The sequence below is a fragment of the Drosophila navojoa genome, chromosome 5 (assembly GCF_054131105.1).
Source record: "Drosophila navojoa isolate 15081-1374.11 chromosome 5, UAZ_NAV_1.0, whole genome shotgun sequence".
Taxonomy (NCBI): Eukaryota; Metazoa; Arthropoda; class Insecta; order Diptera; family Drosophilidae; genus Drosophila; species Drosophila navojoa.
This window is the reverse complement of record NC_142893.1, coordinates 10,138-37,659: the sequence shown is the minus strand read 5'-3', so window position 1 is coordinate 37,659 and position 27,522 is coordinate 10,138. Positions and strand designations below refer to the sequence as shown.

General features: G+C 38.1%; 3 protein-coding genes across 4 annotated transcripts; 1 reads left to right on the top strand and 2 right to left on the bottom strand.

The window, feature by feature from the left end:
* Positions 1–4,133: 4,133 nt before the first annotated feature.
* On the bottom strand, positions 4,134–10,668 carry Poxn (paired box pox-neuro). The gene is made up of 5 exons (XM_018106735.3): positions 9,965–10,668; positions 7,391–7,749; positions 6,718–6,858; positions 6,565–6,644; positions 4,134–5,431 (listed from the first exon to the last, which is right to left on the bottom strand). The coding sequence occupies exons 2-5, from the start codon at positions 7,401–7,403 to the stop codon at positions 4,277–4,279; spliced, it is 1,389 nt and encodes a 462-aa protein (XP_017962224.1). The 5' UTR covers positions 7,404–7,749; positions 9,965–10,668; the 3' UTR covers positions 4,134–4,276.
* Positions 10,669–16,645: 5,977 nt separating this feature from the next.
* Positions 16,646–19,494, bottom strand: LOC108655046 (facilitated trehalose transporter Tret1). The gene is made up of 4 exons (XM_089261884.1): positions 19,001–19,494; positions 17,961–18,446; positions 17,595–17,903; positions 16,646–17,533 (listed from the first exon to the last, which is right to left on the bottom strand). Exons 2-4 carry the CDS (start codon positions 18,433–18,435, stop codon positions 16,755–16,757), a joined length of 1,563 nt encoding a protein of 520 aa, XP_089118010.1. The 5' UTR covers positions 18,436–18,446; positions 19,001–19,494; the 3' UTR covers positions 16,646–16,754.
* Positions 19,495–20,911: 1,417 nt separating this feature from the next.
* Positions 20,912–26,986, top strand: tun (N-terminal glutamine amidase tungus). Of its 2 annotated transcripts, none has more exons than XM_018106736.3 (6): positions 20,912–20,929; positions 22,241–22,416; positions 24,469–24,622; positions 24,688–24,836; positions 24,893–25,017; positions 25,092–26,986. In XM_018106736.3, the coding sequence occupies exons 2-6, from the start codon at positions 22,358–22,360 to the stop codon at positions 25,220–25,222; spliced, it is 618 nt and encodes a 205-aa protein (XP_017962225.1). In that variant the 5' UTR covers positions 20,912–20,929; positions 22,241–22,357; the 3' UTR covers positions 25,223–26,986. The 2 variants fall into 2 exon arrangements, with proteins under 2 accessions (XP_017962225.1, XP_089117712.1); XM_089261586.1 differs by lacking the exon at positions 20,912–20,929 and adding an exon at positions 21,312–21,656 and having other exon boundaries at positions 22,030–22,416.
* The last annotated feature ends 536 nt before the right edge of the window (positions 26,987–27,522 follow it).

The following is a 27,522-nucleotide window of genomic DNA, read 5'->3' as shown; positions in this document are numbered from 1 at the left end:
CTGCAGTTTCGAAGCGCAGCTAATGTGCGCGCGTCAAGCAGCAGGTGAATCAGTTGCTCTTCCCTTGAGCGAATGCGAATGCGGATGCCACAGCCGCAGCCGCAACCGATGCCAATGCCAATGCGGAAGTATGCGTTACTCGTTTGATTTGACGAATTGTTTACGAGCTCTCTGATGGCTCTAACCTGGCTACAGTGTCCTTATCTGACATTTTGTTTCATTTTACTCTATTTGTCTTCTTCACACACTTTCGACTCAAGCCACATACGTTTTATGACCCAAGTAGCATTTATTTAACGCACTCCAGCTGCACTCAGATTAGAATCTATAAGAATCATTAGCTCCGCAAGGCAGTGTATCATGTTATTCACCATTCAATTTAGTCACTAAATGCCATTGCATAAAAAACTCGGTTAATAGAATAAAACAGTTGTCAGTCTAAAGGACAATTTTGCATTTCAGTTTACCTTTTGATACTGTTTCTCTTGCCCTAAAGGAGAACGTCTTTGAACATCTACTCGATACCTCGATGGATAGATGCAGCACCTTATGCTGGCACTAGCATATTATTCATGCCCATAAGAATGTCAGCGGCTACTCGTTAACACCACGGGCGGCTTTTGTTGTGCTCTGAGATACGATATGGAGATCCACTTCGGAGAAACAGAAAAGTAACCTGTGTCCACTCAACTTGGTAGCTGTAAAGTTGTTAACTTTGGTTTTATTGCTACACAGTCGCCTACTGATCTTCGTTATGCTCCGAGACGTCCAATAGAAGTCCGGAATACAAGCCAAGTGCTCCGATTACATAAAATCAATTGTGGCCCATAGCAATTTTAATTAGCATTATTAACAATTGATTGCGCAGGGCTCGCAAGAGACAACTGGCCAGTTCACACACTGTAATTGACTTATTTCCGGCAACAGAGATATATTACTGATTCATAGATATTGCCCTTATGGGAACAATCAACTAACAATAAAAGCTCATTATGTAAATGTCACAGTTTTTGGCCACTTTTCGACGGAGCAGTTTTTCGGGAGCGCTACTGTTTGGTTCAATAGCTGTTTATCGATCCGCGGGTTTATGTATTTAATGAGCGGCCCACGAGGAAAGCAGGAAAACATTTTTAAATTTTTATTGCCTCACATTTGGTTTTAACCTGTTGTCGAGCGTTTTAAATGAGAACATAACTGCTTCTGTTGCCGGTGGCTGCCAATTAACCCTTTCCCATTGTTGCTCTTGTTGGGTTTGCCGCTTTTACGGTTTAATTGCGCGCACAGCGGTCAGAGTTGGCCACAAGAAACAGAGAAATCAATCTCGAAATGAGTTGACAAGCCTGGCTCATCGCGAAGATCTCGAGTTCAAGTTTGGCCGGGTGTATTTAAGTGAACCTTTAGGAAATTACCCATTAAAAATGGCTTTATTTAACAAGAGCAACGCCGAATTAGAGTCGAGCATATAAAGCGAACCAACCATATGAAACAAATGTTAAAGGTAAGAAGAGAAAATCTGAAACTGTCAACACATTAAATGGTGTCAAAGGCCCAAAGTTAGGAAAGCGGAAGACGACTAGACTTCCATATTCGGTCACATGACCACATTCTAATGACATCAAAGTTCCATTCAATTAATAAAAATAAACTGCCTGAAGGCTAACTAAATTAATATATTTAAACCAAGAAAGAGTTCTTCGCTTTGTTCAAGAATGATTTTCCAATGGATTTTATATAGATATTTACTTATGATTCGTGTGAGCGGTGGCAAGCGGCATGCTAAACAATCAATTTGTGGAACCTTCAAAACTGCTCCAGCTCTCTGTAGTTAAATAATTCAACATTAACCACAGTAGCCCGATCTCAATTAAAGCTTAAAATCGATATTCGTTGTCAGTAGCCCGATCTCAATTAAAGCTTAAAATCGATATTCGTTGTCAAATATTTGAAACTTCTAATCGTGTCAGACAACACCATTACCGCCATAAAAATATAAATCGCATCGATTGCTTTCTCATGCACGGGCAGATATGTTTGGGCTGCTTCTCATCTTGTCTGATTCTCCGACAATATCTTGATTTATGCCGAAAACGTGTAGCAACCGCAAAAACCAAAACACAAATCAAATGCTAGCAGCGCGACGAAACATTGCAATAGTTGAGTCTATACTAAGACGAGCTCGTTGAGCAGATTCAGTTCCTTTAGCTAACGCAGAAGCTGTTGCACATACTCGTATATCTGCAGGTAGGCGATACAAAAACCTCGAAACGAGCGCGAAATCCAAATGCCCAGGAAAGTGAACGGCGCGCGCGTTTTTTGTCGCGCCAAACTTAGCGAGTCGTTACAAAAAACGCTTCAGATCGGAAATCGAGAGATCGAATTGAAGATGGGTACGATCCTGATATTCCTGCTGCTGCATGCCTGCCTCATTTATATTTCGAACGCGAGCGTATAAAAATATTCTGTTGCCCGATCTGGCCTGGCCCAAAAGTGTCGCCCCCGGCTTATGATCGAGGCGATCACCGACCAACGATCGATATGTGCGTTCAACGTAAGCTGTCCACCAGTCCAAAAGTCGCAGCAGTCCATCAGTCCAGCGGTCCGTGGCAATCTGTGTTTGCTCAGAGAAGATACTTTTTACACAGCCAGGCATTCAGGCTGTCAGTCATAGTCATGCCTGATCATTCCGAAGTGGGACAACCAGGCTCAGAACAGAAGCTTGCTTCTACTGTGATTGCGACTGTGCTTGGACTTGCGCCTGCTGGCTGGGGTGCTGTTTGCTAGAAGGCAGGCCTTCACACTGTGCTGCATTCCTGACCACCAGTTTTCTTGTGCGAATCCTCAACGCCTTTTAGCATTGTTTATTAAGTGCAATGCCCCTCCTGCTTCAAGCCTTGCACGTGATACAATTATGGCAGTTTTTTTGCTAATGTCTAAATGTCTTCTCTTTTTTTTGCGGTCCCAAGCTGCGAATCATACGTTTCTCGCATATTTAACGTACTTTCCGTAGATTTATATTTTCACGAAGGACTTTGCTTTGCTTCTATTATAATGCTTAGAGACTACAGCTTCATCTTTCATATAATTCTGGATGAAGATCTCTAAGAACATTTGAATATATTGTCTACGGTTATATCCATGCACTGCAAAATAATTTACAAAATATTGGTCAAAAGGGTCCTCTAAACATTGATAACACGCCCATACTGTGATTTCATATAATGAATGCACTTCACACCTTGGCTTGGGCTCCCGTTTCTCCCGTGTTGGTAGTCCCTGATCTTACTCTTCTGCTTATAAATTCTGATCACAATGCTACCACGGCAAGGCACACTACAGCACCTCATTGCGATTTCAATGTCATTGTCGCCTTGCCAAGTGAGTATTGTACAATGGGGCAAAATGAATTTTAACTATCTGATTTTGCGAAAGACTTGACATCGATAATAATTTGTAATATCTTTCTTTCTTACTTTTATACTAATTACCAATTAATACAAAACTATGAATAATTCAATAATTTAAGAGCTTCAAGCAACTATACAAATTATAATAATCATCTAAATATTGTTTTGCAGAAAATATTTCTGTCAATTCATACTGTGTCAGGTCTCTGCGGTGGAGCCATGCACAAGAAGCTGTAGTTACCACCGCGGGCGATCGATAGTTATGGTCGTGTCAGACATCTTGTAATTTTGTACTTTGCAATGAAGTTTTGCGGTTGTTGGTGTTTTTGTTGTTGGCAACTTGTTGACACTTCGTTGGCGCGCAAGTTAATTAAAGATCGACTGACCACCGTCCCGACAAGGCAATCCAGGGACCACCAGGTAGCTCATTGAAAAACAACGCAAATGGTTATAGATGCTTCATTTTATACTATAGTAAAAATAATTTAAACAAGAATGGTCTAGTTCAAACCACTTAACTAACAGGTATCCCCATGAAGGCCTTTGCATTTTTCATTGTGTTTACTTATATTTACAGGTGTGTGAACATTTGAATACTCACAGCTAAAAATATTCCCGAATCTCGCATGCGTATGTCTTGCTACTGAACAAAAATTTGTATGTGTAAAATTACTATTATTTGACTCATTTGATTGCCTAGAAACGAAATTAAATAATTACAGCAACACATTTTGGTAGTAATTACATTTACACAGTTCGATTGTATTTTATTTCGATTAATTAGTTATCACGAATAGGTAGTCTAACATAAACATATTATTTTTTTAAAACTGGGACTCTTACTAGAATTAATTAAACGCAATCAGGCAGCCTTAGTTGACGACCTCAACGCTACAATCTTCCTCGTCATCCGCGACTTCCAGCTGGGATCTTGTCAGCGTAGCCGTATCTTCGGAGCTGACGTTACTGCTGTTGCTGTTGCTTTCGCTCGAGCTGGAGCTGGAATTTGAGCTGATGCATTCAACATTATCAGGCTTGGTCACACTTCCTTCCAAACTCGTCTGTGATTCACTGTTGAAACGGAATCGCTTCTCAGGCTTCTTCAATAGCTCCTCAATGGAATACGGATTTCTTTTGCGACTATTTTGACAGTTAGTCATCGTATCTGTAACGCCGGATGTAGCTGCACTTAAAGTCAACGCCACCGGCGATGATTTTCCTGAATCGCAATCACTCAAGGGATCGCCCATGGCGCACGGTTTGGTTAGATCAATTGAGCTTTCGGATTTTGTAAACCCACCGCCAACTGCACAGCTTCCTGCAGCAGCAGCCGCAACAGCGGCCATACTGGCTGCGCCATGCGGCACAAAGGCTCCACTATAGGGTAAAATCGGACCACCCGTTGCTGCTGCTTGGGCTGCCTGGGCTGCCTGCATGTGTGCTTGAGTGTAATAGAGCAGCGAAGGATTCCATAGCCAGTGCTTATGGAGTGCTGAGTAACTTAAGTCTAAGCCACCCAATTGACTGGACACGGCGGTTGCCAATCCATGACTAGGACTGTTTCCATGAGACGCAGGCAGCTTGGGCGCAGGTTTGAGAGGGAGCCCATCACCCAGCAATGACGGTGACGGTGACGCTTTAGTATAGCGTGTGTGCAAGCTTGATGTCGATGTAGTTGGCGTGCCAGAGGTGGGCGTCATTCGTGTAGCTGCGGCTGCTGAATTACTGGGGCTCGCATACAACTGGGTGGATGAAGAATAAGCACTAGGAGTGCCGCTGCCAGAAATTTGGTGAGCCGCTGCCACTGCTGCCGCAGCAGCTGCTGCATTCTGCTGACTGGAAGTCATTTCGTCTGTCCAGAGTCCACTATTACGCAATATACGATTAATAGAGCTAATCGAGGGTACTGAGCTAGGATCACAAACACGCTGTTGCTGTAGTTGTTCTCGTATTTCCCAAGCAAACATGCCGCTGTTCTCTTCCTTTAAGCGTATTATCTTCTTTACCACAGTTGGTGTAGCTACTTGCTGTTGAAGAAATGATAAGGAGAAAATCTGTGGCTTAGGCACTTGTCTCCGATTGATGCATATATTATATTCTAGGCATTAAATGCCGTGAAATTTTATTGTATAAAGCAATGTATCTGCAAATCTATTTTCAGATCGCCAAGGCCCTCAAGTACAAGAGCCGGTCGAGCACCACCCAGTGTAGTTGTTCTTTAATAGATATATATCAACTCGTGTTTTTTTAGCTATGTGTTAACTGCATATTTGCAATTTTAAAAGGTGCCCCGCCACAGTCAGCTCACTTAACGCTCACGTGTGACGCGGCAATTCATTAAAAATTCATAAATACATGAATATTTCATAGTCGCCCCTAAAATGGTCCAAACTTACATCAGAGATCTTATCGAATCATACACACGAAGGCGCTTTGTATGACCGGTCAACTAACCCCTGCTTTGGCCCCTAAGTCTGCTACGCCCTCAACAATCACCACCCTCCCTCCCCGACGCGTCTACCATCAGATCCCCAGGGTGACACTTCCATATGGACATGGATGTGGAGGTGTTAAATGCACGTTTTGTTCGAGCAAGTGTAGGCAGTTATTGAATCACCATATCACGCGCGAGGACAATGTGAAGTTCGGCTTACTTACTTATGGGTTAATTACGGGTTATATTTGAAGCTAGTGTGCTTGGAAACTAGTACAGCACATTTAAACATTTGTTTAACTTGAAGCTTATGTTGATATACGCAGGTCCTATGTAGCCCCACTATGCTTTTTATTATCACAATCTGCGTAGCCGTTGGCCCACGACCGTAGAGGTTACACAGTAGCTGCAGGTAGTTGATTGAGCGTGTGAAATTAAGCAACTGACGAAATCCAAGTGATGTGCTCCCGGTGATGACAAAAGCGTGTTATACCGTTATCAGCAGCAAATGGGATTGATTTGTTGCGCTCTACCTACACAGCAATCTCCCCGAATAGTCTAAAAAACCTGTCATCCAAAGAATATGTAAACTAGCTTTTTATCTGTGATACTTTATGGATTTACTGCTGTGCGTTTGATTTTTATACATATAATCGCATGTTGATTTCACGGGAGCACACATATGCCTATATCCCACGGACCCCGTTTTCCCCCCTATAAACATACCTTCGTTTTGCTGCCGCCAATAGATCCCGGCCGGATGGAACCTGTCTCATAGAAGCGCGTCAGAATTTTTGATACACATCCTACCAACCGGAGAAAGCCAAAAATCCTTTTAGTTGATTTTATTTCAATTTTAACCTTAACTTCCACACTCACCATGAGACACTAATAGTTGCCTGGATATGTCACAGGGCCTAACGCCACACAGCGCCAAATCCACGATGCGTCGTCGCACACAATCCGGCAATGGGCGCCCATTGACAAAGACTCCGCCCAACTGGTTGACACCCGCCTGACCTACAAAAGAGAAAAGAGATATTTGTAAGGAATTAAACAAAACAAAAAAAGGTTCAAAAACTAAAAGAGCAATGATGCCTCCATCTATGCTCAAATCAAAATAATTTCCATTCTCTTCTTAAAAACCATGCTTAAGTGTAGGCTACGCCAATTGAAGCAATACTGTCTTGCTCTAAATGCGATGTGCACTCAAACATAAGCAATCGTAACCACCGACCAACTCGATGTTTCTGTTAAAGCTGGCACACAATTTAACTTTTGTCGGATCCAACTCCTCGGGGCGTTGGTTACGAGTTTAATGAAGTGCGAATTTTATGTTTGCTGTCTCTTTTATGAAGAGCGAAACAGTTTTGCCCGAAGGGCTGGGGCTGCTCTTCAGCTGTCGTGATTATCACTATCCAAATAAGTATCGTAAGTTTTGTTTTTGGTTTGGGTTTCGGTATATGGTGTATTTTAGTGCTTGATCGCATTGAATGCTTTCATTGTAGCAGTTTTAGCTCATTAGGTAACATAAAAATGATCGACAACTCACCTGTGTGGGGCATTGCTGAAAACGCGCTTAACTCAAATTTTTATCAACTGTTTACAGTGAGTGGCGTCACCTGCGTGAGCTTTGTGATGTACGTCAATGAGTTCGGCACGAAGCTTTGCTTAATCGTCGAATTCTAATCAAATTTTAAGCAAGAACCCCATTAAACTAGTCGGCGAGTTGATGCTGGCTGCTCCCGATGCCGATGCCAATGCTGATGGTGATGCAGTTGATGAATGTTGCTGTTGGGATGTTGCTGCAGACCGTCGCCCAACAGAGCTAGTAGCTGAGGAGATGGGTTTTTTACGGCTTCCACGAAATCTCTGCAGACAGTTGTCAGCCGGGAATCAGATCAGTGAAAACTAGTAAGGAAAATACATAAAACTTAATTATTTCATAAAACCTCGAAGGCAGCAACATAAGACAATGCGTATATGGTAGAAGTCCTAGTTTTAAGATATACGGTAGAGTGGCCACTTAATGTTCAGTGGTTTATAGGCTGTGCCCAAATGCGTAGTACTTGGATTTTGTTGTATCTTAAATTAGCTGCTTATCAAGCACATTCTTGGCGCAGCGTGAACTAGCCTATTATCAGAATTGTTGGACTAAATAAAGCACATTGCATGTTTGGTCTGCTGAGGTAAAGGTTGAAAATATGCAAATGTATGAACCGGGCAACAATTAAAATAAATTTTGGCCAATTGCTCATTTGGTTAAAAACATACCAAAAATATGCAAATATAAAACCCGCCGACAGCAGAAACAGCAGCAGTAGTAGCAGGTCACCCCCACTGTGGTTTCCGCTTCCTGTCATTAGAATGAATGGGCAGGCAGTTTAACAGTGAACTCCCTGGTTAACCTGTCGCCAGCCTGTCACAGGCATGAAAATGCGCGCCGAAGAACCGTATAAATCAAAATATATAACTACCCCTTGGGTCCATAGTCTTCGTACTTTGTCATGCCCATGTTATTATGGAATTCACATTAGATTTAATTGCCCAAAGTCCTCAGGATTTGACTGCTTGGTTACTTTTCAGCTCGTAAAATTCGAAATGCGCGTGTGGACAGCAGCGCAGCTCTTCAAAGGCACGAAATTAAGTTGTTTTTTGTTGTTACTTTGTTTTGGTTTAGTTTTGGAGCTACTCGTGGCAGCCGTTAAGGTTGTTAAGTGCCACAGACTTATGTACACATTAGCCTGCGATAAGCATTTATTTGCAAGCTAAACTCTTTTATTTTCGAAAAGAAAGGGTTACTTTTACTCGTATTTTTCTCTACTACAGTTTACTGCCTTGAATTAACTGAAAGTGGATGGACCTACGGAAAATTAATCTGTGGTACTTATTTAATGATACCATTGTAAAAGTAGATTATGATAAATACAATGCGTTCTATTTAGGTATTGGGAAAAGTCAAACAATAGTTTGGCATATAATACACAAAAATATGTTTCATATAGTAATGCCAAACGAGTCTACTCAAAACTAATTGTAATTGATTGCAGAACAAAGAACTAGTTACTAAGGTTAACGAAGCCAATATTCAAATACATATACACCTGTCAATCGTAACGCATATAAAAATTAACAGAAATTAGTTAAACATACAATAATTTAAATGAGTACTACTGCCGAAAGTGGAACCGACAGGTTCGTCGAGCTTCTGTTTCGGCAAAGAAAAGCCGCGTCTTTAGGAATAAAGCTTGCTAATTAAAATAAAAAATTATAATAAAACATGCGCTGGAGCATTTGAATATGTATAGGCTTATGATTTTTTTGGTGCATGAAATGATAACATAAGAAGGCAACAGAGCAACAAACGACATCAATGAAGCAAGTCGCCGGCTTTACATTACTGTTTAGAAACGAAAAGCAGCCAGAAGCAATATCGAGATCAATATCGTTTTGGGTAGGCTGACCACACTTAGGTTCAGCTAAATAAGTTGTTAAGCGGCTAGTCTGGTAGAAAGCTTTCAAAATCAATGGGCTATAATAGTATACGGCATGAAATAGAATTAATTAGCATACGAGTTTTGAATTTTGTCGTTTGTCTCGTGGGAAAAAGTGGTCGACTCATTTATGAGTTATCAGAGGCCGGCGGAAACTCAATTTCAATGTGACTTTTCGCGATCTTTGCAATGCAAATTTGTTGAGCTCATAAAATTAAAGCAATATCCGTTGTGTATATATATACATTTATTTTTGATGAAGATAAAACGATTGAATAAATTGAGTCCCGTTAAATTGACGCTTATTAGGAAAAGAGCATGGGTTAAGGTACCTTTTAAGCTGCATAGAAAATAATTGAAATATTACAAACAATTGAAGTGCTTTGAAAATAATTATATACTGAATATATACACACATTTATGTTTAATAAGGTGCTGACAAAGTATAACAATAAATATCGTTTTTTTTTTATGAAAAAGGTTTGTTTGATATTATTACATGGTTTTATTGCTACAGTGCTCCACCAAGTGACAAGAAGTAGAGAAAGCAGCCTACTTCCTTTAGATGTCAAGTCATTATAAATGATCTATACTGGTTTTTCCACGTATTTTTGTACGTTACTTGCTCTCACCTCTTCTAATATAGATAATAATTGATTAATACAAATTTAGATTCACTTGCACTAAGGTTTTAATACATATACACAGCACATCAACTTTTGCCTTCCGCAAATTTGTTTCGAGGAGCGTTAGTGTTTCATAAATTAGGTACACTAACATGGATTGAAGACTGTTTAAGCTTGCCGACCGCGACGCCGCTCACCTAGTCACTCGACCGTCAAAATTTCAACTAATGCATGCGATTCGCGCTGGCAACACACAAAGCATCAATGATCTGCTCTGATGTTCCCGTGTCCGGTGCCCTGCCGTGTTACATCCAGCCAACTCTGGGCTACTGCCGCCACCCGAAAATATACGCACACTGACATATGCTCACGGCCTCTCAAATGCCACAAGGCGGACGAAACGTTTTTCTGGTGTAACCGGTTTCACGGCAGCAGCAGCAAACAACAGTGTGCTGGCGCGAAAACAACAACAGCAACGACAGCCCCGCTGGCGGCTCACGGCCAATCAACAGTCACTTGATATTGCGCATGTGTTGTGCTGGCATTGCGCGCCTTATGATTGGTCGAAGCCGTGGGTTTCGTTACATTCAATGCCCTAAAAATAAGCCGCACCGTGGAACTACGCACATCCTGCCCTGGCATGACGAACACAATGGAGTCAATAAACACATGCCAAGATATAAAATAAATAATAATAATTTAATACAAATCAAACAAAATTCAACTCAAAAGGGAATATCTACATTGAATTTAAGTTTAGGTAACAAAATGCCTAAAACGAATATATAAAAGCCACTCGATTAGCAACAAACTTTATCCTTAGTAGGCGAACCACACATATATTAAGTAAAAAACATATATAGAGTATACTTTTTATCACTAAAGCCTATTCTAAATATTTAACTGTAAACAAGAAAATATATATTTATTTATCAATGCAAATATTATATCAGCATTGCAAATGATAATTTTATACCATCGTACACCAATGTTAAAGCGTTGCGGCAGCCGTATCCGTAGCCGTTGCCGTTGCCGTTGCAGTCGCGTTCCGGCCAATCGGCAGCGGCAACTCAGCACGCGAATGTTTCTCCATGCCCACCACAATATGACAACACCATAGCCCTAGAATTTTATATATATTTTTGTATATGTATGTATACATATGGAAGTGTGTGTGTGTGGCGTAGCCGTTACCATGAGCGAAACAACGACGGCTACAGGCGTGCGCCGGTCCTACCTACACCGTGGCTTTCTCTCTCTCTTATGAAGCTGTTGGAATGGGTAAATGGGCTTTTGGGTGGTGGAATTAAGAAACGCTTTGGTGGTGCAAGTGTTAATTGAATATGACAATTGTCGCCTGGCATTTCAATTGAAAATAGAGTTTAAATGGGCAAGGCTGGTAACGAAAGATAAAACTGTCATATTGACTATAAAAGGTGGCTATCGTTTATTCATGGAACAATACCGCTTTCAGTTTGGTAAACGTAATTGTGTGCTGAGCTTTTAGGCTGCCGCCGGAAAATCAATGTATAAAAAAAAGTGGGACTATATTAAAGTGTGTATTCAATACAGGTACCTAAGTGCGTAACACTCATCTGCGTGTCATAAGCAAATCTACTTGTGGCGGCAAAGATTTATATTTTAAACATGAAATCTCTTAGAGCTAGCAATGGCTATAAAAGTAGATGGTATATAGAGTGGCACTTTTCTGTCCATCACCAACATTTCTGCGAGGTTGAGATAAAACTGTCAAAAGAGCACAAGGCCCAAGTCGAGTGCCTCACATAATGGTGCTTGCTACTAGCTCTGATAGTCTTCATCTCCAACATTACCAAACAGTAGCTGCCCCGTATTTTCTCATTCAGCCAAGCGAGGAGTAATAAGATCAACAGAGTCAGCCAGGCATATGGAAGCGACGCCCAACGCGACCGTAGTCATGCCAAACCACCCAACACCCACTTTGCTTGTTCTGCTGTCTGTTCAGCACACAGACAGCGCGATTATGTGACCATGAGCTTTTCAAGTGGTTGCAATTACCCAAACCCAGCCCAGAACACGCCCCAATTAAGGTCGACACACAAATCTGTGTGGGAAGTTCAATTTATAATCCATTCAATGCACTGAAAAAGAGCAACCGGAAGTCAAAGTCAGTATAGCGTAGGGCGCTTTGCAAAAAGGGCGTCAAATCGGCTTAACTTCTTCCAATTGAGTGGCTTTTCCTACGAACTGCTTGTTGCGATAGACATCTTTGGCGTTACATTCGCTTATATTGTAATTGAAACTAAATCTACTGTCATTTATTAGAAGTATTCTGTACTCGTAAGACCATCCACGCAATTATGAAAAAAATCAAACTACATGTGTGACGACAATTTTACATAAATAGTAAAAACAAATGTATAGCCTGTCTGCCGCTATAATTTAAAAAAATGTAATTAGACATAGTAACTATCTTAACAAATTCATTCAGAGAAACTTTAAATATCGCCTTATCAAGAAATGCATCGATATTATTCTTGTCAAAAATTCCTTCTAATATCTTCTATAATAACAGTCGGTGCCTTCAGGGCTGAGGCCATTAAAATTATTATTTAAAATTAGCAAGCTCGTGTCTAAAGACAGGTAGTCTACCAAAATGACTTGGAGGCAGATTTCATGGTCATTAATAAGAAACAATATGCGCTGTTGTCGCTTTTGTCGGATATCTGCGCTCCATGGCATAGCTAACATCCAAGAATTTGGAAATTAGCCACTATGTGAGCTACAAAAAGTTTGATTTTGTTGCGTGGGTGCCTCGAAGCGGTCGATCAAATTAGTTGACTAGCCAACTTGAGGTTTTTGCGCCTGTCATACAAAAGAACAGCCAGACACTATATACTTTTAAATTGAAGGGGCGGTCTAATTGAGGGTTTGCTTTCGAGTTTGTGTTGGACGTTGCAATCAGCAGATGCAACACACAGGGTTTTGGATGGAAACAAAGCCGAAAACGAAGGTACAGCGTCGACGATGACGACAACAACGAAGAAAACGACGATTTTTGTGCGGGCCAAATTGGCGCAGGTTACGCATGTGCCTGAAATCATGAACATGAAGTTACCTCTCCCCTGTAGTTTTACTTTACACGCGACGTTCTTTTGATGGATGCAGCGCAGGATGGCAAACAAGTTGCAGCAGGCTATCAGGTGCACCTTGCGATTGGGACGAAGACACGCGCCGAAACAAGCAGCAACACCTAAGTAAGTGAGGCAAGGCAGGCAGTGCACAACAGCAGACAATCGTTGGAACAATTAGACAATCCACAATACAGTTGCCGACAAACGATAAGATAAAGTTGCGCATTTACCGAAAATTCTATTTTATGTTGTAATCCGCCTACACGCAATTCTCAACTGCCATAAAAACCCAAGAGTTCGTTCCTATGTCTGTCGCACCATCTATTTCGATCCACTTCAAATAGCCAATTAATAAAACTGTAATTTCCACAGAGTTGTGCAGGCGACACCTGCCCAAGTGGGACGGATGGGTCAGAAAATCTAGATAACAAAATGAGCAATTACAAAGGACTTTGCCAACACGACGGCAAAATGGTAACATTTTCTCACATTAAAGGACGAAACAAAACGCACCAATGAGCACACAAAATGGCTGAGCAGACAAGGGTGAGCAGTTGCTTGTTTAGCCAAGCTTTGCGTGTAAAAGAAGCCCTTGCAATAAATTAAATTTTTGACATTATTATATATCTTAATTGAATTTTCGGAAAGAAAGACTTAGAGCAAAAGCTACACATTCAATCTACACATTCTCACAAATGACATACACGACACAATTCTATAATAGATACTACTATGATAAAAATTAACTCTTATATACCATTATCATTTGCATTAGCATTAGATTAACTTGAATAACAGTTCAATACTTTTTTATCTGAAAACTTAACAATAACCTTAATAAAGTATAATACACATATTCCATATAGTGCGTGCTTCCAGCAAGTAAGAGCTGCTTCTGGTGGTTCTCGATCTTCCGCCGAATGTAATTGATTTTTAAAGGTTCCAACGCCTCTTTAAATCGTTTAGTGCATCATAGAAACGAATTTAATTTTACGCTTGTCTATGGCCAGCCGGTCCAGTCACTTGCAGTTACAGATTCTGCATCCCCCTTCAAAGTGTTAAAATGATCATAAAACTGTGCCCATTCGGCACAGAATCGTTAAATCCAAAAAGCGTTTGCCTTCCGTGTCTTTGGCTAAATGCAATATTTTTACGAGCCAAAGCCGCGCTTCTTCAAAATGCAAAAGGCAATCTTCCTTTTGGTATGGCATCAGGTCGTTATCCTCTTTGGCGGCGGAAAGAACCCAAGTAAAAAACAGTAGCTCGACTAATTGAAAAATAAAAGTTGAACGACGAGCTCACATTCTTCCATACACCCGATCCACCACTCAAAAAAGAATTGAAATTTCCGTACTACAAGCCATTTCTACTATGTGATAAAAATTGTGTTATTAACTATTCATAATAATTAATTAATAATAATTTATAAAATGTATGTATTGGAACCAGAGAAGAAATTAAGCACCTAAAATGGTAGTACCTTTGTGCTGTAAACCAGTAGCATCTTCACAGTTTTTTCGACACATAGCTTGAATGCCTCGGCTTACCCCTTGGGTAAGGATGTGCCGGTCGGCACACCTTTTCAAACACGTTAAACGAAAAACCGCGTTGGCTGGAGTCAAAGATAATCGCATCGAGTAAAGAGAGGTCCTCTGGCAACGAGCTGTACATATATCGTTACTGCCAAAAATCACTTCGACTCTTTTTAGAGATCAGTTAAAAAAAACTCGCAATCTTAAAACACGCGCTCATCGTACGCAGCTGTGGTGCAGTTGTAATTCAGGTGTGTCCTGCCCCTTCGTCAAGTTGGTCAGAATTGCAGTTAGCCCTTCGAGTTAAAAGATAGGGATGTTTCCAAACTCTGATGTCGATGAGCCATGGTAAGGTGTGCAATCAGTCCGTGCGATCTGTAAAATTAGTCCAATTTTTTCAACTAGTAGCTTAGAATGTTTCCAAAAGAAAGCCAATTTCAGTCATAAGTTCATTTATCCATAACTGTTTTATGTAGGGACCACAAATGTATAAGAAACGATGCACTTGAAACGTCTTATCCATACCCCCCTGAAATGCATTTCAGAATTCTCAAAGCGTGTATTCTATCCAAGTCAGTAGTTAGCTAAATGCAATAAATTACACAATCAAATGAGTCACAGCTTGTTGTGAATACACAAAACTGTTTAAAATTTTCTTTCCAAATTTCCAAAATTTATTACCTTATAAACCTAATCAAAATCTCATCAAAACAAAAGATACGCACGCGACATGCTGCGTTGATGATGACACGAAAATAAATGGAAAACAAAAGATCGAATCGACCAGAGTCAACCAGGATCACAACCCTTAGAATCGCTGTCTCCTATTGTGCTGTCCTCGCAATGTGGTTTACGCATGGCTAAACCAGAAGGTAACTAGATAGATACGGATTGGAATTATTAGAGTTCGCATATGCTGCGTTGACATCCCTAACTGCGTGCGGTTGTGCACTGTGATTCAATTGTTATTGTTTGCAAAGTTACGTCTCATTAAATCGAGCACTATTGTTGACATAAGTGCTGACATTTCAATGATCTGGTGTAATTGATGTGCGGAAGTAAGAAATTTCGCGGCAGGTGTCAGCTCCACGAAACTGTCAGATTATGATTATGAAGCAGACCAATGCCACAGGGAGAGAACCAGTGGCTGTTGAATACAGCATCCAGAATCAGAAGCGGAAACTTTAATGTTCACACATTTGCAGCTCATCAATTTCAGTTATCCCTTCAGTGTATCAAGTTCATTCAACTTGATTTTGTTCGGTCCATGTTTAGCGCCGTGTTGTTGACTTAATCGCGATCAATTTGTGTTGTTCCAAGCTCCTCAGCTTAAACGCTTGTCGCCCAAACATTGTGAAACTGCTGCGCCGGCTGGACCCGCTGACCACTGCATTATTAAGCCATAAAATTGAAAACTTAATATAATTACATAAACGTTGGCCTCAACGCCCAAAGCATGTGCTCTAACACAGGGTACCAGCCGATTTTCGGGCACACGCTCTTGCTTTGTGGTACCTGGCTTGTTACATATAATGACCAGAGCAAAATTTACCAGAACATTTTAAGCAGTCCACGGTAAACCCGCCAGACAGCCACCGAGGCTGAATTGTGCCCATGGCGCAATCTGGAAATAATAAGAGACTCACACAGAGGTCCGGACATGGTGCAACCGGCTCACATCACTGTCATCGGCATCATCATTAGTTTTTGCATTATTATTACAAAAGTTAGCATACTCCTTAAATGTTGGTACTGTATTCTAATCAGTAACAAGACATTCAGTTTAAAAAGATGTGTAGTCACAAGTGCCACTACCTGTATTTACGTATTATGTATCCACTTAAACCAATCTAACAATTTGAGGGTAGTTCCATTTTGAAATATTTCTTCCCTCCGCATAAATATCTATATAAATTATCAAAGTTTTTTATTTTAATTGATAATGGTCAAAGTTTACATTTTTTTTATGTTCGGAGATAGAATTAAGCATTGGTGAAACGCAACTAAATAATAACTGTGTATGCAAAATATTTTTAAAAATATTTTTTAAAAAATTGAGTTATTTAATTGGTATTTGAATGCTTTAAGGTATATGTATCACAGCACAAAGTCCTCACGTGCTCAATATTGATTTTAGTTAACTGCATCTTGTCAGCGTACAAATACTTCTTGCATTTCAACTTCCATCGGTCCCTTTTTCTGTTCGCCAGTTCGGAATCGCTCCTCGATCTCCAAAAGTGTACGTCCTCGAGTCTCAGGCAGAATCCAATAAATGAATGTCATAGCCAAAAATGACATAGCGCCAAAGAAGACAAACGCGTTGTTCAGGCCAATGCTTGATTTTAAGTCCGGATACATTTTGATGCACAAAAATGCAAAGAACATACCCACTGCCACAGTTAAACCTGAAGCTGGACCACGCACTTTTTGAGGAAAAAGCTCCGAAATCATGAAGAAAGGCAGAGTATACAGACCCAATGTACTAAGTACAATGAAGCCTACAATCGCTATGACTGGTAGGTAAGGCACGCTTTGAAGAGCTTCAAGCCAACCATGACCAGCCAGAAGAAACATGGAGACAGTCATACCGAACGTTGATATGATTCCAGCTCGTCGCCGGCCCCACTTTTCTAGCACATAACCCATGGGACAAGTTGTCACCAGCCTCGCCATTCCAATAAGAACAGCGCACATGAATGGATCCATTGAGACGCCTGCGTCACTGGAGATTTGCACGGCGTACACAATGACCACGAAAATTCCTGAAAGCTGTTGAAATGCAAACAAACCCATCAGAATCAAAAGCGGCTTGTGAACTTCAGGCAATTTTAGACAAGTTAAGAACGATGGTTTCCTCTCACCATCACGAAGTTGCAGTGACTTCTGTAAAATATTAAACTCCTCTAAAACTTCAGGATGCGTGATACGAGCTTTAATGAAAATGAAAAATATATTAATTATATTGGAGCTTTAGATAATTATATAACTCACGTGATTTGTCCAGTCCACGGAAATAATTAAGTGACTTCATTGCCTCCTCCACACGCTTCTTAGTTAACAACCAACTAGGCGACTCTGGCAATGGTAGCACACAGAGCAACGCGATTATTTGATAGCAACAGCAAATAAGCGCAATTAGTCGGAAATTATCCCGTATAAAGTAACCAATGCTATAGAGAATTGTTATGCCCAAAGCCACTGAAACGGAGGTGCCTAGTATAAGGCTGCCTCGTAACTTGGGTAAACTAATCTCTGCTGCATAAACACCAGAAGGCGCACTAGCTAATCCCATGACTACTCCTAAAAAGCAAAAATTATGATTATGATTTTTACGTATTGGCTTTGGTAAAGACTTACCAATAATGAAACGAGATACAAATAACTGCCAGTAAAATGCTTCAGTACTTGTCGAGCTCGGTGTGGCAAGCAGTGTCCAAGCTGTGATGGCCAACAAATTGAACACATAGAGAGTACGCTTACGTCCAATTTTATCGAGTAGTAATCCCGACAATAGACCACCCAATGGAGAAGACAATGTGTTAATAGACGCAAACCAAGAAGCTTGTGTCCCATTTAAATACACAGGTTCTAATTCGCTGGTCAGCTGGCGTAGTGAAACTGTAGGAATAGCCAAAGCTAAACCACTTGATATAACACCCATATTAGCCAGTATAACCATAAATGCCTGTCGCCGGACTGCACGCGATTGTTCACCCAGTGGTACTTTATTTGGTGATCGATTTAATCCATTTACGATCTGTGGGTGCTTGTCATCGCTCTCAGAATTTCCACTGAACAGCTGTTCTTCCTGACCCTCGACCTTACATTCCATTTTCAATGTTTCTGAAAAAAGGAAAATATCATCTTATTAGAATATATATATATGATTTTACCATATACTTGTATATGATATGTGTTCTATTATTAACAATATAATAACATATCCATTGCCCGATGCTATTAATATGTATCACATTTTTCAACGCAGAAGTAGCATATGCCATATAGCCGTGATATGGATGAACAATAAAGGCAAAACATTCCAACTGATAAGACTGAGTCACATCTTCATTGTCTTAAACTGTTTTGTATTTTATTAAAAGATGGTGATTTCATGAAATTGTGTTAGTTTGAAAAAAAAAGAAACTTTCGTATAGAGCGATCTAAACCTGAGTCTCATAATGGCAGTGTATCTGTTGGTCTAGAACTGAATTCAATAAATAGTTAGTTTATATTGGTTCGTTGCTAACGATTGAAAATCGTTCAAGGTGAACTTAATCGATTAAGCCTCTACTGATAACAAATAAAACAAAAGTTAGTATGGGGAGGGTCCGACTATAACATACCATTATTGTATGTTTGCATATACATATATATGTATATATATATTTGCTTACCGTTAATTGATAGCTTTATACAAAAGACTTGAATTCCTTCAAATGCGAACGACAAATAGAACAAAACAATTTGTGACTCAATCAACTCAATGGTCAGTAATAAAGAATACACTTGTGTTTTGTATTATTATGCGATCCCAATTTAATCAAACTGTTGTCTCAATAATGAATTCATTTACACGGAACAGAATGTTTTAAGATTTGAAGAAAATCTCGTTTTCAAATATTTGTTCCACGGTGGCTACCAAATTTATTTCAAAACAGGTTATCTCATAGTTTAAATAAAGACATAGAAAACCGGCTTAAAAAAAACACAGCACGATTACACTGTCGGCACGACAAAAAATAGCTCAAACTATATTTTTAGTTGAAATTAAACTTAAAAACAGGCTTGCCTATTCAGCTTGCCGTATAGAAAATACAAAATTCATATGTATATGTTGTCTTCAGCAAAAGTAAATTAACTTTGCCTAAAGCGAAATGAAGCAACTGAGCAATCCGACAACATCGAGACGCTCCGAAAGACTGAAATACGCTTGCGATGTAAAATGTCTTTCAAACTGAAGGCGTAAGATCATTCTAATGTAGATTGTGTGGACCGAAGATACCCTAGAAAGACTAGATTATTTTTTAGTATGCACATATATCATATAAAAAATAACCTAGTTTTTCTACAAGGTATCTTGGCCCACACATATCCATTTATTTATTTATTTATTTATTTATTTATTTATTCATTTATTTATTTATTTATTTATTTATTTATTTATTTATTTATTTATACATATATACATACATACATATACACATATACATATATATATATATATATATATATATATATATATATAGGGTATAATTCTATCGGAGGTTAAAACTCTCTTCTTTTCTAGTGATTGTTTCTCAGCTCTCTCTCTCTCTCTCTCTCTCTCTCTCTCTCTCTCTCTCTCACTCACTCCCTTTCTTTCACTACTCTTCAGCTTCCCCTCAGATACGCCCACCTTGATAAGACTATGGCGGATACGTCATCAACTATATATTTTGTATGTCATGATCGTTTTAATTGACCATAAAGCATTTTTATCAGAACCAATAGCTCAATCAATATTCAAATTGAATGCTAATCTTCAGTTTTACTCTGCTTGCGAGCGACATTTATAATTAGTTTGCTAGTCGCGACTTATCAATTGAATGAAACCTGCGACCTTCACAAGCAATTCGAGTTAGACGACCATTAATAAAAAATGGACTCATAAAGCGACATGTACTTCGCTGTAAAGATTGTTATCTTTAAAAAATTATATCAAATCTGTAATCTGAAAAATATATATGTATATTATAAACTTATCGTTCACCAAGGAAGATTGTCAAAAGCAAAATTAAATATTTATGAACGAGAGCGGACTTATCTGTTATCTATTTGAGACAAAATGCTAATTTACATTTGCTTTAATGTTTATTAACTAAGAGTAAAAGCAAGGCCTGGAACTGTCAATCAGCTTGTGTTAATATTTAGATTAGATAATGAGTATAAAAATGATTAAATATAGTGTGGGTCATTACTATCGCTGGCTCAGCTGATTGAAAAGCCGTTGGTAGGTCGAGTGACGCAGCAGTCAGCATCTGTCGGCTGCCATCAGTGGACACAGCGTTGCAAAACTATCGAATACAAAAATTTATTAGTATTGGAAAAGAACAGCTCACGCTGAAAATTTCCTTTTTATATATATGAGTTGATTTCCACCGAAGTCTGTGGAGAACCGGGAACGCGTACACAACATAGGCGCCGCTGACGCGCGTGTGTCAAAATCCATATACAGCACATCTACATAAAACCCCAACCAACCATAAACACAGAAAGCTTATCAACTTGCTATCGACCAATATTTGTGGAATTTTTAATCGAAACAACTTAGATCGACGTAATGTGTAATTAATAATACCAATAGCCTGGCTTCTGTGTGAGGAATAATAGTTTGTTTATGTGCTGCTATGTGTATTCGTGAGCGTGCGCTGTACAATACATACATATGTACATACGCATAGATGTATACAGCTTCGGTTCTCTGTGTCAGTCTGCACTGTGCGTAGCTAGTAGCTCGTAGAAAGTGCTAAAAATCGATTCATAATTAGTTATAAAATAATATAAGTAGCATAGCAATTTGAATTTATTATTTACATATAATACATCAGGCATATTGCACTATGCTGTACAAAAAATAATATCTATCAATATATTAATACGTTCATAGCCTAAATTGTGTAGCCCCCAATATCAGGAACAAAAACCTACTTGCAGTGTAAAGCATTCCTCGAATTATTGTTTTTAGTCAGTTTACAGACAAAGGGGTAAATCAAAAAGCCGTTAGAAGAGTGGGTGTCATAACAGCCAGTCCTTGTCTGTTAGCGATGCTAACCTAACAGAGTTGCTAGCGATATTATCGAATAGAGACAAACGTGACGGCATCAATCAACACTAGAGCATGAAAATTTCCCATGCTGTCGAGAGTTTTCCTCCAAAGTGTGTAGAGAACCGGGAAAGTGTGAACAACATAACGGCAGCCAAAGCGCGCGTGTAAAACAACACACACAGACACACACATGCATAAACAGCAAGCAACCAAACACATGGGAACCTTATCAATTGGCAGTGAAAGTAAACATCAAAACAAAAGAGACTTACCCTATTGAATGAGAGAGAGAGACGCTGCAGTCAGTCGGCCAGTGATAGCAAAAGCCCTATGCTAATTTGATAAATGTTTCATTGTGGTAGCTCGCATGAGCTATATGGGCTCGCAATAATAATATAAATTGAAGCAAGAAGAAAAAGAAATTCCTCCATGATTCGGCTCATTTCCTCTCGTGAGCGTGCGCTGCTGTGTATAACTACCTGTGTGTGCGTGTGTGTCCCGCTTTTAACGCTGTATTCGTGTCAGTCAGTGTCCTGAATGCAGACACTTTAAGACAATGATAAATCCGTAACAATCATATGAGAAAAAATTTAATTTTTTTGTTATCGACAATTTCAGCGTTTCAGTTCAATTCCAAAATATGAGAGTGCACGAGTCCTTTAACTACATAAGCAAACCATAATAATTGCATACGACCGATTAAAGGCTTAATTCAGACGCGCGCTAGAGTCTTCGTCGGGTATATGATATACGCCACAGAAACACACACCAGCTCAACACAACGCTCTGATGCGCTCTATGGTGATTCTCCCCTCGTACTTATTATTAGTGTCCAGTTGAAACTCCCATAGACAATTCAGTTTGAGTTGACAGTGCAGCAGCTCTAAAAGAAATATAATAAAATCCAAACTTCAAAAGAAAGGATTCTGACAAGCAAAGCATCAAAATGGCAACAGACTTTTTGTTTCCGAAAATAGCGGATTGCTCCTATGTATCCTGTTACTGGTTAGTAGAGTTCTTATTTAACGGCATTATCTTAACAACGATAATGAAAATCGAAAATATACAACATTTTACATATCATAAAAAGTAACTATAAATTAAACATTGCTTACGAAACAAATATTTGTATTGTTTTAATCAATATGCTTCATTCAGTTTATTGCTTACATTATAAAACTAGCATACCTAAGAATTCGCATGTTGTTTGAGTACTTATTATTTATTACTCGTTTCGTGCTTTATACTCGTTGATATTCCTTTCACCGCATTTTAATTCACTCATTACTCAGCTCCACCTCCCACGAAGCTGCTTTTGGCAGGGGGTTCTTCCTGTCGCGCCACCATGCAGCACTGAAATTAGGTCAAACGGTCATGTCTGCTAACAAAACCAATGTGTGAGGGTTGCGTGGGCTGTGGTATTGACTTAGCCGCACTGAGAGATTTTACTGTCGCATGCTAAAAGCGCGTTTTAACCATAAACCGACTAAAAGCAACAGCACAAAATTCTACATTCAAAGCTATGTATAAGCACTCAATTAAAAATTTAGTATTTTCTTAAATACAAATGAGTTTGTATATTAATAAAAATTTATAAAGCCAAAACTGCATCGAAATATAAGATACACTTCTGCTTACTATAGTAGTTCAATGTATAAACAATGTAACAAGCTAAGAAATGTTACGGCAGCAATGAATTTAGTAAATAATTTAATGACGAGGCTATATTTCATATATTTATTTAGCTTAAGACTTGTAAACTAACAGTGCATTATCAATTTTGTACTTTTGATGTGGACAATTGCAATAAAAACAATAAATATTTGTGGTCTCAGTCGCTTACTTTCTCTCAATTTTTCTGTCATGCGCTCTGCTTCTCTCTCAGTCGCTCATTGGCTCTCTTTTCAAGTCGTCCACTTTCTTGTGTTTTATTTTTCTCTCTCTCACTCTCTTTTTTTTTTTATACCCTGAACCCATTGAAAATGGGAAATCAGGGTATAATGGTTTTGTTAAAAGTATGTAACAGGCAGAAGGAGGCGTGGCAGACACCACAAAGTATATATATTCTTGATCAGGGCGAAGAGCTGAGTTGATTTAGCCCTGTCCGTCTGTCTGTCCGTCCGTCCGTCCGTCCGTATGTATGAACGCGTCGATTTCAGAAGATATAAGAGCTAGAGACTTCAACTTTTTTTTAAAATGTCCGTAATTATCACGCGCATATCGAGTTTATCACTAAAAAACGATAACTCATTCCGATACTTTTTTATCGATAAAAAACCTTATCGAATATCAGTTTAAAAATTATATCTCCTACATCTTTCAAGCTAGAGTCTCCAAATTTAAAATGTATACTAAGATGAATTTTATACAATTTCGGTTTTTGTTAAAATTTACCCCCCACCCCTAAATCCACCCCCTCACCCTCATCTTTGTAAAAGTCGTATATCAAATACTAGAGACTTGTGCTTCGGTATACACATACATTTAAACATCATGATTACGTTCTGAAAGTTTCATTACGATCGTACGTCTAGAAATTAAATTATTCAACAAATAAGTTATCCTATTATTGCCACACTGCAGCGCAACCCAAGCGCAATCGCCTGTATATGTGCGCGTATGTGTGTGTGTGTGTGTGTGTGTGTGTGTGTGCTAATTATTATTGAAATATCAGTTCCTTGTGGGGTTCAGGGGATCTCGTAGTCGAGCAGTCTCGACTAGAGCTTTCTTACTTGTTTTTTTTCTTTTTGTCTCAATATTTATTCTTGAAGCTTTCTCTCTGCACAGTAAATGAGTTGCGAGCCATCTGTTGGCAACATCTAAATTTGTGAAGCTTTTACAATGTGCTTTCGTAAGAGTTCGTATATTACCACTAGATCCTCCACACCCTCACATATTAAATATCTATACACTTGCTTGCAAAACCAAAAAATGATAATGTGTTATGTTATGTCTAAGATTTTCGTTAGAAAGATACAATTTTTTTTTAAATATATCTGGATGGCCGACGCAGACGAAGAGATAATTTATAATTCAAAATATTTAATTTAACTTTAGTGAGGAAAACGTTTGGAAATTATGTGAGCAGGTGCAGCGCACGCGCCCTGAGGAGTTAAGCAAGTGCTATGCTGTTTTCGTATCAAATGAGGGCAGAACTGTTCCGCTATGGCGGCAAAAAGCTGGACGTGGTGATGATCAAGTAGTGATATGGGTAAGCTGCCCCCCAAAAAATTAACACACTGTTAAAATAATACGAAATGTATGCTTTGCGAACAGGACTATCATGTATTCTTTATGCATAATCCCTTGCCAAACCGCTGTTTGGTATATGACTTGGATACTACACTCCCGTTTCCAACATATTTTCATAAGTACGTAACTGAAACTTTTCGGTCAGATCTGGCTCTACGACCCGAGCATCACAGGTAGATAGTTCATAATACAAAAGCCTGATGAAAGTCTAAGTTTCTTATATTTACAGATTTTTTAGAGTCATACCTGCTGATACATATCTAATTGAATTCTCATCGGATCGTAGGCACATGCGCCGACCAGATGGTAGCTGGATTAAGCCGCCACCATCATATCCACCTATCCTTTCGAATAGTAAAAACTAATCTACATATAAGCATAACATATATATCTACAAGCTACAGCTAATTATATATTGTATCTTTCAGCTAACATGCATTGTTTAGGCGACTTTATTTGCATGAGTGCTGGTAAAGGACCCGGCGCCGTCTACAGCCTCTCCGAGTTTGTGCAATACTTTTATAAGTCACCTCACGTTGCAGCACAACACAACAAATAAATTATCAATTATCACACAAATACGTTTACTGATATCAGCTTAAACCAAAATCGAAACTAATTTAAAAAGTTTGTGCTCTTGCAAAACTTGCCGCTAACACAACAGATGTGCATTATACTAAAAGACAATTAAATAAGAATTGCATACACATAACTACTTATATAAATGTATAATGCATATAATATAATATAATGTATTTTTATATTCAGGTTAATATTTAATAAGAGCAAAATCTGTAAGTAATAAATTATGCATCTTCCGACTCCTTGACATTTACAAATTATATATTTTTTATTCCCTTCTATGCATTCAAAAATAGGAGAATATTATTTGAAAGTTCTGTTGTAATTTTTACCAATAAAATTATAGGCCATTTTCATTATTGGTATTTTACATATTTGAATACCTTTGCATCTCACGCTCTTAACATATTAAAAAAAAAACAAAAAAAAAAACATGTTGGAATCTTTACTGTATAGATAATGTCAAATTTTTTAGCTCGCCCTAGAAATGTACATCCAATTTTTTACAGAAATAAGTCTTGGCCAAGCTTTGTAGCCACCGTTTGCGGCAGCTAAATATGCAGCTTTATACGAAACCTTGATGTATCATTTTCTTTGTTGTTTTTATACTCTATTGTAATTATGTATCACATACTTATTTAATACTTGTGACACGCAAAGACTGATTCATTATACGCTCTACAGTAATAGTAAAAAAAAAGGCAGAGCCATCCCAACTTTCAACCAGAATACTCTTAGCGAAAAATTCAGACCATTTAATCGGAAAACTAACATCTAATAATTTTGTGTTTTTATTGCTTCACAATTAAAATTTACGAATTCTCATAATATTTTATAACTTGAAACTGTTTTACATTCAATAAGTTGATAAATTTGTATTATTATTAAAAGAAAAAAATGTTTACTCAATTTTGTAAGACTTAAAATAAAATATTACAATTTATATAAAATTTTAATGTATATTACTTACATTAAATGCTGTGCAAAGTCTCAAAGTTAAACCTACACTCTTAATTATATAAATTTAAAAAAATGCTAAACTTTAAAAAGATTAAATTATACTTAAATCTGGCAAAACTGGACTTATATTTGCTATGTATTTAACACTAACAAAACCACTTGCCACTTCTGTAACTCATCTTGAGCTCCTTCTCTTATTTAAGTAAGATGCAATCTTGTAAAGCTTTTTAATTTATAAAAACCACAAAAGCAAAACAAGTAAGGTCAATAGGTTTGCTTTGGCTTATATATATAAAGAAATAAATATTTACATGGATAATATCACTCAATGTTTCCATGTACTAAGCAGCATATATGTAAAGTTTTCTCTTCCACCTTTCAAGTCCTATAATATGTAATTTATATATATATATTTATATATAGATATATATATAATATAATATTGAGCAGCTATTATGTTACCTCTGCGAAAAAATACTACAAAATTTACTCATATTATAAGCAAACAATGTGGACGCAACTATTTAATGTTTGCGTCTTTTTACTCTTTTTTATAAACATGCATATAAAATAAGATATCCATAAAGAGGCTGATGAATGTTTATAAGTCGAGTATCCGCTTTTTTTGATCATATCAGAATGATATGGATTTATTGTTTACCCTTTTTTAATATCTTTTCAGTTAAATTTTTCATATTCAGCTACCATAATCTTAAATAGCTCGAAATACATAATATAAAATTAAAACCTACACTGTATATATGTATGTAGCTATAAACAAGGGGAAAAAAACGTTAAAGGCGTCTTACATACGTGAATATCATATGTGTAGGTCAAATGAAATATTTAGTTAGATAAATTTGAATTATGTGAAAACAATACTAAATTATTTCAGCAATTTACAATTTACTTGCAGCATACAAAATCTCGCAAACCTTTTTTACTCTGCTCACCATAAGAAAAATATATCTTAACATTTATAATAGAAATAATCTACTCATTCATCAGGTTATATAGCTACATTTGAATGAAACGAATTGCGCTATATTCTATTTACAATTTTTCTAATATAATGATTTCAAGATTGGTAAATACTGACCCACTTTTTATTAATAAATGCGCGCTACATCTGAAAATATTGCAAGCTATATACGTACATGCATATTTTCATATATGCAAATTGATATAGAAAATGCGCCAGATATTTAAATCTCTACACATTACAAAATTATAAAGGCAATACACATGCCTACGGTATTACGTTTTTAAAACGATAAAAAAAGGATCTTAATATTTTAATAAAATTGAAAAAAGTTT